The sequence below is a fragment of the Capra hircus genome, chromosome 28, assembly GCF_001704415.2.
Source record: "Capra hircus breed San Clemente chromosome 28, ASM170441v1, whole genome shotgun sequence".
In the NCBI taxonomy this organism is placed as follows: Eukaryota; Metazoa; Chordata; class Mammalia; order Artiodactyla; family Bovidae; genus Capra; species Capra hircus.
In genome coordinates, this window is record NC_030835.1 from 19,803,525 (window position 1) to 19,816,293 (window position 12,769).

At 53.8% G+C, this 12,769-nt stretch overlaps 1 protein-coding gene across 2 annotated transcripts in view; it reads right to left on the reverse strand.

Annotated features, from left to right (window-relative positions):
• Positions 525–12,769, reverse strand: part of TSPAN15 (tetraspanin 15) — a 56,594-nt gene continuing 44,349 nt past the window's right edge. Inside the window, exons 4-8 of one of the 2 annotated variants that reach the window (XM_018042487.1) lie at positions 11,368–11,463; positions 8,752–8,868; positions 4,174–4,221; positions 1,572–1,688; positions 525–1,350 (exon numbers count right to left, since the gene is read on the reverse strand). In XM_018042487.1, coding sequence (XP_017897976.1) covers positions 1,201–1,350; positions 1,572–1,688; positions 4,174–4,221; positions 8,752–8,868; positions 11,368–11,463 — 528 coding nt within the window. In that variant the 3' untranslated portion in view covers positions 525–1,200. The remainder of the gene's footprint in view (positions 1,351–1,571; positions 1,689–4,173; positions 4,222–8,751; positions 8,869–11,367; positions 11,464–12,769) is intronic. The other variant, XM_018042488.1, reaches the window with a different exon arrangement.

The window sequence follows — 12,769 nt, forward strand, 5'->3', positions numbered from 1 at the left end:
CCAGGCCCTGGGAACAATGGGCTGTTTACAGCAGGAGAATCATTTTAGTTCTATAGCCCAATGGCCACAGGCGGATTTGTGGGCACTGCTCCCTCCTGGAAGCCTGACTTTCCTAGTTCCAATCTGTTCCACTTCCTGGAAGTGGAGACTCAAGCCATGGTGGCTTGGCCTCAGTTTCCCAGTTTGTAAAACAGGTTGTCATCACTGTCTCTTTCCCTGAGGTCCCACAGTGAATTCTTAGCAGGAATGACAGGCAGGAGAGGCTCCATGCCCTGCCCACAAGCACAGCTGGGAAAAGCCATTTCCTGAAGCAGCAACACCAAAGGATGGGGGAGGTGTTTCCAAGCAGGGAGCAGGCGGCCTCCGTGATCTTCCCTCCTCCCAGCCTCAGTGTCTTGCAGTGTCCCAAATCTTGGTTCCAGGATGACCCCCCTTCAATCTTTGCACCAACGAGGGACTTCCAAGCCTAACCTGAGGTTTTCTTCACCCACCCTTGACCCAAACAGCACAAATGAAACACCAGAAAAAAAAAAAAAAATCACATCTTTATTGTCTGATTAATGTACTGGCTTGGAGAGGGAAGACGGTAAGGGGCGGGTAACATCCAGCTTTGATTAGTCGGAAAATCCTATTAACTGTGTACAAAATGAATGTTACAAAAATCATGTAAAAAAACAGGTCAGCAAAGCAGCAGCCCTGGGGAGGGCTCAAGGCACCTGGGCGGCTGAGAAACAGGCCCACCCTGGCCTCAGGAGTGAGGCCGAAGGACGGGGGGCCGGGGACTACATCCCTCCCCTCCTTCACCACGGGGCACGTGTGTCTCCTCGCTCCCCGATTACAAGTCAGTACAAAACTGCCTTCAAGGGCTCAAACCCCAAGGCCAAGGCACTACCAGAAATGAGGTGGGTCTGAAGCCCAGCACTGAGCTCCCCCTTCCCAGCGGCTGGAGCCTGGAGAAGGGGCACCGGTTCCCCGTGCCCAGCAGGGTGGGCAGGCACAGAGTCCCGCAGCTGGGGGGTGGCTCTGCCTCCCGACACGCAGTAGTCTGGGAGCCCTGAGCAAACACAGCCGGGGCTTTGGTCAGTGCTGAGTATGCTGAGAGGAGCCGCAGGCCTGTCCAGCCCCTCTTCTGCCCCCGACGCGGCCTCAGCAGAGCGGTCCTGTCACGGTCCTTCTGGAGCCGATGCCCAGGCCACGGCCCTAAATGGGGTAACACATGCAGCACCCCGTGCCTGCCGCCTCCACGCCGGCCTTGGTGCCGGGCCCCAGCAGCCCGTCGGTGACAGAGTGCTCCGCGATGATGTCCTCCACCCGGGTGATGTACAGGAATGTCAGCATCACTCCCAGGAACTGAGGAGAAGGGGCGCGGTGGGTGTCACTCACTATCCGGGCCATTCGCCCTCTCTTTCCAGCCCCCCAGCCCTCGCCGTCTGAGCCCAGCATAGCCGAGCCCCCTTCACCCCAGTTTTGTCCCTCCTCTGCACTCTAATCACCAAGCCACACATCACCCCGGCCCACAGCCTGCCCACCCCACCCCCGGGGCCCCCCTGGTGGAGGAGGGACCAGCCCACCTGGGGGAGCAGGATGCCCAGCAGGAGGCCCGCCATGACGGTGTAGTTGTCCATGAACCAGATGAGCACGGCGTTGGTGCAGCCCCGCACGTAGATGACATTCTGCACGCTGAGGCGCTGCGGGGAGGAGCCTGGCTGAGTGCCCGCCTGGCAACCCCAGTCCCGGCTCTGCCACTCATCCCAGGCCCAGGTGAGCCCCTCCGCCTCTCTGGGCCTCAGTTTCTCATATGCAACCTGAGAAGTTGACTCTAAACCACAGGATCTCAATAGGAAGTGAAAGTTGCTCAGTCGTGTCCGACTCTTTGCGACCCCCTGGACTGCCAAGCTCCTGTCCATGGGATTCTCCAGGCCACAATACTGGAGTGGGTAGCCGTCCCCTTTTCCAAGGGATCTTCCCAACCCAGGGATCGAACCCAGGTCTTGCGGGCGAATTCTTTATCAGCTGAGCTACCGGGGAAGCCCTTCAACAGGCAGTACTGTTCCCTAGAGAGCCTGCTGGCATTGTGGTGGCACTTATGCTTGTCACAGAGATAGGGGTGGGGGCTGAAGGACTACAGAGCTCAGGGCAATCCTTCTCGAGGGACAGCCACCCAGACCACCTGCCTCTTAGATGTCCCCCGGGCATCTGGATGGGTGATAACCCATCCATAATTATCTGAGCTCAAAGCCTAACTCCAGGGGCATAAAAACCAGTGTTTTCTGCTTGGCTTTACTATACATTGAATTCTACAGAAATAGAAATAGGTAAACTAAGGGATAATTATATTCGATTTTGTCTGGAACTTTATCCAAGAATTGCTCACCATTTTAAAAACCATGTCCATGGCAAAAAATATGCCCATGCTATGCAAGTTGCCCACACAGCACCCCTCCTAGGCAACAGAAGCCCCTGGCAGTGCAAACACCTGATCAACTTTGCTGTCTTCTGCTGTTACTGTCTCGGAGAAGGCAATGGCAGCCCACTCCAGTACTCTTGCTTGGAAGATCCTATGGACGGAGGAGCCTGGTAGGTTGCAGTCCATTGAGTCACTAAGAGTCGGATACGACTGAGTGACTTCACTTTCACTTTTCACTTTCATGCATTGGAGAAGGAAATGGCAACCCACTCCAGTGTTCTTGCCTGGAGAGTCCCAGGGACGGGGGAGCCTCGTGGGCTGCCGTCTATGGGGTCGCACAGAGTTGGACACGACTGAAGCGACTTAGCAGCAGCAGCAGCTGTTTCTATCTGGCACCTAAGCATGTATATAGTTATAAATCATTTTATCTTATTTCTCCCTTTATCTCAAATCAGGGGCTTCCCTCATAGCTAGTTGGTAAAGAATCTACCTGCAATGCAGGATACCCCAGTTCCATTCCTGGGTTGGGAAGATCCACTGGAGAAGGGATAGGCTACCCACTCCAGTATTCTTGGGCTTCCCTTGTGGCTCAGCCAGTAAAGAATCTGCCCGCAATGTGGGAGACCTGGGTTCGATCCCTGGGTTGGGAAGATCCCCTGGAGAAGGGATTCTGACCTGGAGAATTTCATGCACTGTATAAGTGCAATGGGGTCTCAAAGAGTCGGACATGACTGAGCTACTTTCACTTATGTCAAATCATTATGCCACTTGTTTTGGAATTAGGTGTGTAGGTAGGTTATCATATCTGTGAGTGTCATTTTGGAATAACAAAAAACAATAGGGCATTGTGTATGCTAAGTCACTTCAGTGGTGCCTGACTCCGCGATCCCACGGACTGTAGCTCGCCAGGCTCCTCTGTCCATGGGATTCTCCAGGCAAGACTACTGGAGTGGGCTGCCGTGCCCTCCTCCAGGGGACCTTCCCGACTCAGGGATCGAATTCGCATCTCTTGCATCTCCTGAATTGGCAGGCGAGCTATTTACCATCAGTGCCATCTGGGAAGCCCAAACAGGGCATTACCAAGTGTTTATTATAAAAACTAGCCATTGGGTCCCATGTTTGGAGAAGCACTGCTGGTCTGTGGTTCAGCATCTTAGGTGTTTGTCAGAGTCGCCCACTGGCCCCACCCCAAGAGTGCACGTTTCTAACAAGCTCCTTGGGGCTGCTGTTACTGCTGGTCTGGGGACCTCATTTGAGAACCACTGCTCAGAGGCCATCTCAAGTCATCATTATTTTTTAGCTCCCTTCTCAACACAATCCCATCTTCTCTCCAAGTCCAGAAGAAATGCCCAGGAAGCTGACCCCGAAGGTACCAGCCAAAGACTCTCTTCCCCCGGGGACTCCTGGGTCCCCGGCTGAGGGAGCCAGTGTGTATCTGCAAACTGGCCGCTCCAAGGGCAGAGGCGGGCTGGTGAATGCAGCTGGGCGTGGGGACACACTGCAGGCACCGGCAAGGGCACAGTGGCCTCACACTTTAGTTGCTCAGTCAACTCTGGCAGCCAGCTTCTCCCAACCTGAGGGGGATTCTTGGCTCCCCAAGTCCTTCTGTGTCTAGATAGTGGGCAGTCCCTGGCTTCTGTTCACAGCCAGGAATGTTGGGAGATCTCAACAGCCAGGAGCCTCACCCCTGGAAGCCCCTCCAATCACCCTGGGGATGGAACAGGAAGAGCAGCCTTTCTGGGGAAAAGAGATTTCAAAGACATTACCTCCTTGTCGATAGTTTTGTAGCCACACATGGTGTTGACAACTTCTGTCTGAAACAGAAATGTGTATTAGCTGACACTTACATGGTGATTCCTGCAGAAGACACTTATTCCACAGCCACCCCCCCCCACTCCCCCTTTTTACAGATGAAAAAACTGAGGCATAGAGAGTTGCACTATCCAGGATGAATGGAGCTGAGAGTCCCATCCCAGCTGCCTGGTTCAAGTCTGCATCTTAATCTTCTGGATCCAAGAAATGCCAGAGAGAAAAGGTGGGAAGACCAGTTCTGTGGCTTTTGGGTGGGAGACCCACTGCTCCACCAGTGGCAGCCTAGGAGCCCAGAAGAAAGGGCACAGCCCCAGGCTCTTCTGTTGCAGCCACCAGAGCCTCACTTTGCTGAGATGGTCATGTGCTGAGGTCAGGACTGGGCTGCTCCCAGTTTGCTGGCTCTTGTGAAAGAAAATCCCAGACCACAGCCAGGCCCCCGGCCAGCTGGGGTTTACCTGAGGGCAAGGCCAGGCCTCTGACCACACTTCCCGGTCCCTGCAGACCGCTACCCGCCAGTAGGGCTGTTCAACCTCCTGCCCGGAAAGACAGCTGCCTTCAGGAGCTTCTAGCTGCTGACTAATCTGGGCACAGTGGAAATTGTGGTTGGCCCTGGGCTCATCAAATCTCTTCCCAGCTAACCTAGGTCACAGGGCTGGCAGGGGCACTTCCCATCACAGCCTGAGCCCTTGTGGAGTCTCCTCTGCTTTCTAGAAGGTGAGAGCGAGCTCAATGAACCCGTTCACATCTAAGTGACAGCTACTGTGGGATCAGGATGCCACAGGTGCCAGCAGTGATGTAGGCGGGCAGAGTGGCCAGTGTGGGCTCTGGCATCACATTGCCCAGTCCAGGCCCTGCTCTGCCACTTAGGAGCTCTGTGACCAACCTTAGGTGTGGCGCTGAGGGACAGGCACACGGAGGCACTCATTAAGAATTTGTTGGATGAATGAATGGATAGGTTCCCTGGACTCTTCAATAAAGCAATCATAATCTCTGAATGTACCCATGGGGATTTTTTAAATATAAAGTGAGATATATACATAAAATGATTGTCCAAGGGCATGGCACACTGGCTGGACTGACCTTGAACACAATCCCAGACCCTGGAAGTCAAGGACGGCTGCTACTCTTTCTAAAAGCATGAGCTGAACCTCAGATGTCATCTGCTGCTGCTGCTGCTGCTGCTACTGCTAAGTCGCTTCAGTCGTGTCCGACTCTTAGCAACCCCATGGACAGAAGCCCACCAGACTCCCCCATCCCTGGGATTCTCCAGGCAAGAACACTGGAGTGGGTTGCCATTTCCTTCTCCAATGCATGAAAGTGAAAAGTGAAAGTGAAGTCGCTCAGTCGTGTCCGACTCTTAGCGACCCCATGGACTGCAGCCCACAGGCTCCTCAGTCCATGGGATTTTCCAGGCAAGAGTACTGGAGTGGGGTGCCATTGCCTTCTCAGCAGATGTCATCTAGATCAGTCAAGGCTTGATGTGTGGACAAAATAACCTCCTTCAGTCTAGACTGTCCCCCAGGAACCCTCAGACCCCAAAACACCCAGGATCCACCTCACATCAGTCAGCATCAGTGGCCCCTCCAGGCCATAAACAGACCCCAGTGGAGAAGCTCCAGCCTGGGTAGTAGAGGTATGAGGGCATGATGGGAGCAGGTGCTTCCTGCCTTATTTGTTCACTCATTCAATCATTACTGAACAGATATTGAGCATCAATTATGTACCATTCTCGGTTCTAGGTGTTGGGAATACAGAAGAACAAAATAAGATCCTTGCCTTCATAAACTTTTATTCTAGGAACGGAGATAGGCGATGAACATAATAAATAAGCAAACTGTCTGATACATAAGAAGGTGACAAGAGTAACTTTACTCTTCATTGTGCTGATTCCAGACCTGGAGGCAGAACCACAGCTCCTGCCCTTGGGGAACGGACATGCTGTGGCAGAGGCCTCCCTGAAGCCAAAAGACTCTTCTCTAGGCCCCAGAGGTGGAAGAGAACTGATATAGATATCCAGGCAAATATTATTCTGGGCATTTTTTAATGAAATTAACATTAAAATCAGTAGGCTGAGTAAAGCAGATTGCTCTCCCTAATGTGGGTGGGCCTCGTACAATCAGTCGAAGGCCTAAATAGAACAAAAAGGCTACCCTTCCCCCACGCAAGGAAGAATTCTTCCTGTCTGATTTCAAGCCTGAACTGAAACATCAGCTCTTCGTGGGCCTTGAGGCTGCCAGCCTCAAACAGGAGCTGCATCACCAGCTCCCCTGGTCCTTAGGCCTGTGGACTCACACTGGAAGTAAACCATTGGCTCTCCTGGGCTCTTGCTTGCCAGCTCACTCTGCAGGTCTTGGGACTTGCCTGTCTCCATAATTCTGTGAATCAATTTCTTATAATAAACCTCTTTACACACACACACACACACACACACACACCCTATTGATTCTGTTTCTCTGCTAAACAAGCCAGCAAGTCCCTTCCTGGGTGAAACACTAAACTCATGTAATGCCTGCTGAATGTGGAGGTATGAAGGCCTGCCCATCTCACCCCAACATGGGACAATTCTGCAGGATCATCCCAGGACATCCCCATGGATTCAGCTGAGGCGCCCACTGAGACTGCGTCATTGCTCAGCCTCTCCTTCTGCCCAGCCAGCTTCTATCCCCTCCCTTACAGGTGTCAATCCTGAGCACACCTCCTACTAAGCTTCCTGCTCACTAACCAGCATCTCAGAGCCTGCTTTCCAGACAGCCTTGGCTGAGACACTGGGATCACTGCACTAGCCCCTAACCGGACTGCCCACCCATGTCATCTCTGCCACCACAGCAGGCAGGGTGGTGCTGGTAAAGTCTAAGGAAAAACTGCTACTCGTCCACTAAAGCCCTGTCACTTGACTTCTTGTCACTCAAGGGAAGCAAAGTCCTGATCATGACCTTCAGGGTACCCATGACCTCTGACTTCATCTACAACTATCCTCCCCCAAGCTCACTCTGCTCCAGCCACACTGGAGCTGGTCTCTGTGCTGTTTCTTAAATTCACAGGGGCAGGTCCCACCTCAGGGCCTTTGCACTTGCTCTTCTCTCTGCCAGGAATTCCCATCCCCAGACAGCATGGCTTACTCCCTCACTTCTTTCAGGGTTTTACTGAGAACCAATCTTCTCAGTATCTAAAATGCAATCCTCCATGCCCCTGTTTTATTTTTCTCCTTAGAATTTATCATCTCTTAGAATATCATCTTTTTTACTCATTTATTTTGCTTATTAGTTTTCTCCACTAGAAAGGATGTCAGCTCCATGTGGGCAGAGAGTTCTGTGTGTTTCCTGTATCCTTAGAACACAAAACTGCCTCTGGCTGGTCTTCAGTAAATACCTGGTGAATGAATGAATGAATGAACAAATGCACATCGGGCTTTCACATCTCAACTTGGACATTCAGGTGCCACTGCCTTGGATGACGAAGTTCAGAGTCATCCCCGCCCCTCCACAGGCCTCTCTGAAAACCCTGGGTTCCTCCTCAGCACTCCCCCTGCACAAAGAGCTACCCTAAAATGGCAGCTCCAACTTCCAAACAAACCTTCCCTCCTGGCCCAGCCTTTTTAGGGCTCATGCACTTGGCACTGGCTCCCTGAGTCATGGGTGAGGCCCCCACCCCCACCAGCAGCTGCTCAGTTTACAGAATCCAGCAGTGGGCACAGGATGGTGGAGACGTCAGAAGAGAAATTTTCCATGACTCTTCAAGGCATGAGTAATTGCAAAACTCCCCGCCTCATTCCACTCCAGAAACCAGGCAGCTTTTGGACACATTAGTCAAACACAGTATTGACCGAGCCTCTCATTTATTAGCAGTGACAGCACAGGGCAGACTCCCAAGTGGCCAAGGAGGCAACAGAGCTGAGAGGATCCCACTGGGGAGAGGCAGAGGCTGGCATTTACATCACCAGCCGCTTCCAAGCACCTCGTTGCTGATGATCACCAGGACGTCAAGCCCAAAGTCCACCAGCAACGTTCAAAGTACAGGCCCTGCCCTGGCCCCCAGCTATGGCTGCCAAGCCGGCCACCCTGCTAAGACCCCCGGCCTGGACTCTCTCCCACTCTTCGCCTGGCGTACACAGTAGTCCAGGGCACGGCTCTGACAAGAGCTGCCTGAATTTCATCCTAGCTCTATCAACCTTGAGCCAAGAACCTCACCTTTTGGTGCCTCAGTTTTCTCATCTGTATAGTGGGTAAAATAACCATACCTACATCACAGGGTTGTTGAAAGGACTTAACGAGTTAAAACAACTAAAAAACCTAGAACAGGCTACCACGTGGTAAGTCCTCATATATCAACAACCATTACTAATAAGACAAGTCTTCCCCATCCTCTACCGCCAGATTCACCCCATTCAGTAGCCCTTGAGGCTCAGGAAGCCTCGCCTCGGCAAGGACCACCACCTCCTGCCTACTCCTCCTATCCAGCCCCACCGCCCCGGTGCTAAAAGGTGAGAGAAGCGTTTGACCAGCCAGGAGATGTGCCCCAGGAACAGCGGATACCGTGTTTCTGAAGCAGCAGGTGTAGGGCACCCCACAGGCCAGGGGTCCAGGGGCACTGCAGTCGTGGTACTGGTTTTTGCTCCAGTCTCGGTAGTCTTCCCCGCCACAGCACTTGAACTGAAGGAGGAAGCAAGTGGGGAAGAGAGCTGCCGTCACCACCAAGGCCCCCAGGCAGACAGCAGGGAGGGGCCCAGCCAGGGGACGATGTGATTTATGATGCGGGTCACACAGGTAGGGGGCATCATGGGGAACATGTGAAGCTCATTACAGATCAGAGCTCAACAAAAGCAGAACAGTGGCCCAGGAGGTAGCAAGCACCCCGTCACTGAGGAGGCATGCAAGCCAAGGCTGGGTAGCCTTTTGGTGGGATGGTGGGTGGTGTCTAAATGCTGGAGGAAAAGCCCTTTCTTGCCAGCCAGACTCCATCTTCACATCCCCAGGGCAGGTGCTCCACCCCAGGACCTGGCCTTTAAAGTCCCAGAGACTAGGATTCTAGGGGAGCCCCACAATCCAGGGGCCCCTGAACCTCACCCACCCAGCTCTGCCTATCCCACCCTTAGCAAAGGGGCACACACACACACACCCTGGTCGGGGTTCAGGACTGAAGTGATGGCACAGCTGGCGTCATTTTCCCCTGCATGTCCCCCTGTACAGATGCCAACACTTGGGGGAAGCTGTTACTCCACTGGGCTGCTGCTGTGTGCCGGACACTGTTCTGTGTGCCCGAAAACCAAGGGGGAGGGAGAGCGCCACAGCCCTGAGGGAGATGGAGAGGAACCACCACGTGAAAAAGGTGTGAGGCAGTGCTGGGTACCAGGGATATGGCAAATGGGGGAAGGAGGCAGGAGGTCGGGAAAGGCCTGAGGAGATCTCATTTAATCAGAAATATGAACAGGAAAAAAAAAACCAGTCAAGACATGCCAAGACCCCGCACGGAGATGAGTTAGTTGTACTGATATTTTAGCAGCAGGTGTAACTGGAGCAGAGTAAGCAAGAGTAGAGGGGTTGAGGTCAGACCATGAAAGCTTTGTCAGCCAAAATAAGCAGGGAACGGGGATAGCATCCTTAGTGACAGGAAGTTACTGGAGAAGGTTTTAACCAGGGGAGTGATATGGTCAGAGGTTCTAGTAGAAATAAAGTAGATGCCCTTCCAGAGTCTCCACAGAGCCTTTCAGGCTATCAGTCGAGGGGTCCAGGAAGTGCCTCTGTGGGGTGCAATGCAGAGTATTTATTTTGCCACCTGACAGGCCAGCATTCAAATCCTCATACCACCACTCCATGCTGTGTGACACTGGGCAAGTCAATCAGCCTCTCTGGGCCTCAGAGGCTCAACTGGAAAGCAGGAAGAGCAATGCCAGCTTTGCACAGCTGAGCTGAGAAGTACAAAGATAAGCCAAGCATGAAGCACTCAGCCTAGGACCTGGCCCCAAGCAGGTGCCCAGTGAGCATGAGTCATCTCGCCATTCCACCCTGGGAGAAATGAAATTCGCAAGCCAGCTGAAGGTTGCTTCCAATAAAAACATCTTGCCCCACCCAATGGCCAGAGCTGGCAGGCGCATCCCTGGCAGAGAAGGGCTTCCCAGAGGCTGCACCTGTTATGACTACAGAGAAGGCCTGAGCCAAGGGGGTGGCCACTATGGATGGCCCCGGGTGCAGGGAGATGTTGGTCCCCCACTGAGGGCTATCACGGGGATCAGGTCAGCTGACGCCCCCAAGGTAATGTCCCAAGAAGTGCTGCCAGGGCTGAGGAGGCCCTCAGCTCTAAAACTCCACTCATCCTCACCTAGGAGGACAGGCAGACAATGATCACCCCAGCTGACACTGATTTAGTCTCACCACATGCCTGGCCCTGCTCTAACCACCTCTGAAATAAATCAAGGCAAATCTCACAGCGACACTAAGTAGAAGGGACCATCAGTATCCCGCTGGGGCAGGTGTGGAACCTGAGGCTCAGGACTAAGTGAGATTGGTGTGTAGAAGCCCCCGATGGCAGCAGCAGGCACTGCTGTTACTGTTACACCCACAGACTTGTGTGGACCGTGGGGAGGAGAGATAACAATCATCACATTCAAAGAAGTGCCGTCGGATGAAAGAAGACTTGCTCTGTCCCCTGTGCAGGGGTAAATGGAACCAGGGAAGAGCTCTCTCCCCATCAGGGCTGTCCTTGATTTGGCAAGGGAGGGAGCTCCCTGTCCCTGAAGGGTCTCGGCAGAGGGAACTTTGAATTGGGTGGCTTGGAGGTCACTCCCACCTCAAAGAGGATTCTTTGCCCACTAAAGAGGGGCACCCTGAGACTCTGCCACGTGGTTTGTAGCTCCCTCTGACCTTTTTCTTTTTTTTTTAGAAAGGGAGGGTTTGTGTAGCTGGAAAGGAACAGGCAGGGCAAGTCTATGCTGGGCCAGGCATGCCCTGGCATCCCCACCCTTGGCGGCTGTCCATGGCCCACCCTCAACTGCCAACTTGGCCAGCCACGTGGGGATGGATAAGCCACCTGACCTCTCGTCCCCACCCTCTTGAGCAGGGTCCCAAGTTGGGGGCGGGGGGCAGGGGGTGGCGCAGTGGGAGCAGAGCAAAGGACGCGGGAGGCAAATTTCTGACCCCAAGCTCCTGACTCACCTCCTTCTGAACAAAATCCATGATGTTTTTGAAGTCCAGATCGTCATAGTAGTTCTCGATTCCTCTGCGAATATTGTCATTCAGAAAGTCGATGGTCTATGTAGACAGAGAAATTATAAAGGAGGAAGAGCACACGACCCCCAGGGCCCAACCCAAGATTTCCCAGATCAGGTTTGAACCAGAGAGTCCACCTCCCAGGCAGCCTCCCCTCACGACCTGAGGAGAGCACCTCCGTTCCCACCCACAACCTCCCTGCACCAGCACCCTCTCCATGTCCCCAGTGCCCATCAGAGGCAGGAATGGTGCACCCCATTCCTTTACAGATCAGGCAACCCAGGACCCAAGAGGGTGAGGCCCTGCCTGGGGGACACCGTTCCGAAGGAGCCAGGCCAGGGCTGGGGCTGGGCTGCCCTAGTGCGCCTTCTACCGTAGCTAAAGACAGGCCTGCACCGGAACCTTCCCTTTGCCCTCCAGCCCCCTCTCCACTCTTCTTTCCTATATAAGCTCTTCTTTTACAGATGAAGAGGCCTAGAGAGGGAGATTGACTCTTCCCAGGTCACCAAGCAGGCGTCGGCTTTGGTTAGGGGCCCAGCCAGGACTGGAAACCAGGTGTCCTGACTTCCCTCTGGGCCTCTCTCTGTTGCTGCAGTGCTCCGGCCCAGACGACAGGGCCCACCTCCCTCTTGGACTGGGACAATCCCCACCGGGAAGGGTGCTGGCAGGGCACCCTCTCCCAGTCACGCTGGGCCTTCGGGATCAACAGCCCGGCTGTTGTACTGAGATCCAGGAGCACAAAAGGCCCCACAGCGGGAAGGGATTGGGCGGGAGTGTGGGCAGCCCAGCTCCAAACTCACAGTGACAATCAGGGCTTTCAGAGCAGGGAGGCCGGTGGATCATCAGAGATTGTGCTGGCACAAAGGGCGCATTCTCAGCTCTGGAGCCAGACAATTCCCGGGGGAGGCGCCCTCAGGGTTCGTGGGGACAAGAGGGTCCTGAGTTCCAGGCCCCACCCTAGGACTGCAGGCCCCACCCTACTCCTGCACTCTCAGCTCCCCACTTGTGAATCAGTCATGCAGGCCTGTCTTTAAGACACCTTCCAGCGCCAAAGATCAAAGACTAAGCTGCAAGGGGCTGTCACGCCTCGTGGTCAAGAACAGTCTTTGCATCACACCTGCCTCAGGAATATCAATTAACTTCTGAACCTCCAGCGGCTCAGACGGTAAAGGATATGCCAGCAATCCAGGAAATCTGGGTTTGAACTCTGGATCAGGAAGATCCCCTGGAGAAGGGAATGGAAACACTCCAGTATTCTTGCCTGGAGAATTCCATGGACAGAGGAGCCTGGCAGGCTACAGTCCACAGGGTTCCAAATAGTTGGACCCGACTGGGTGACTGACACTTT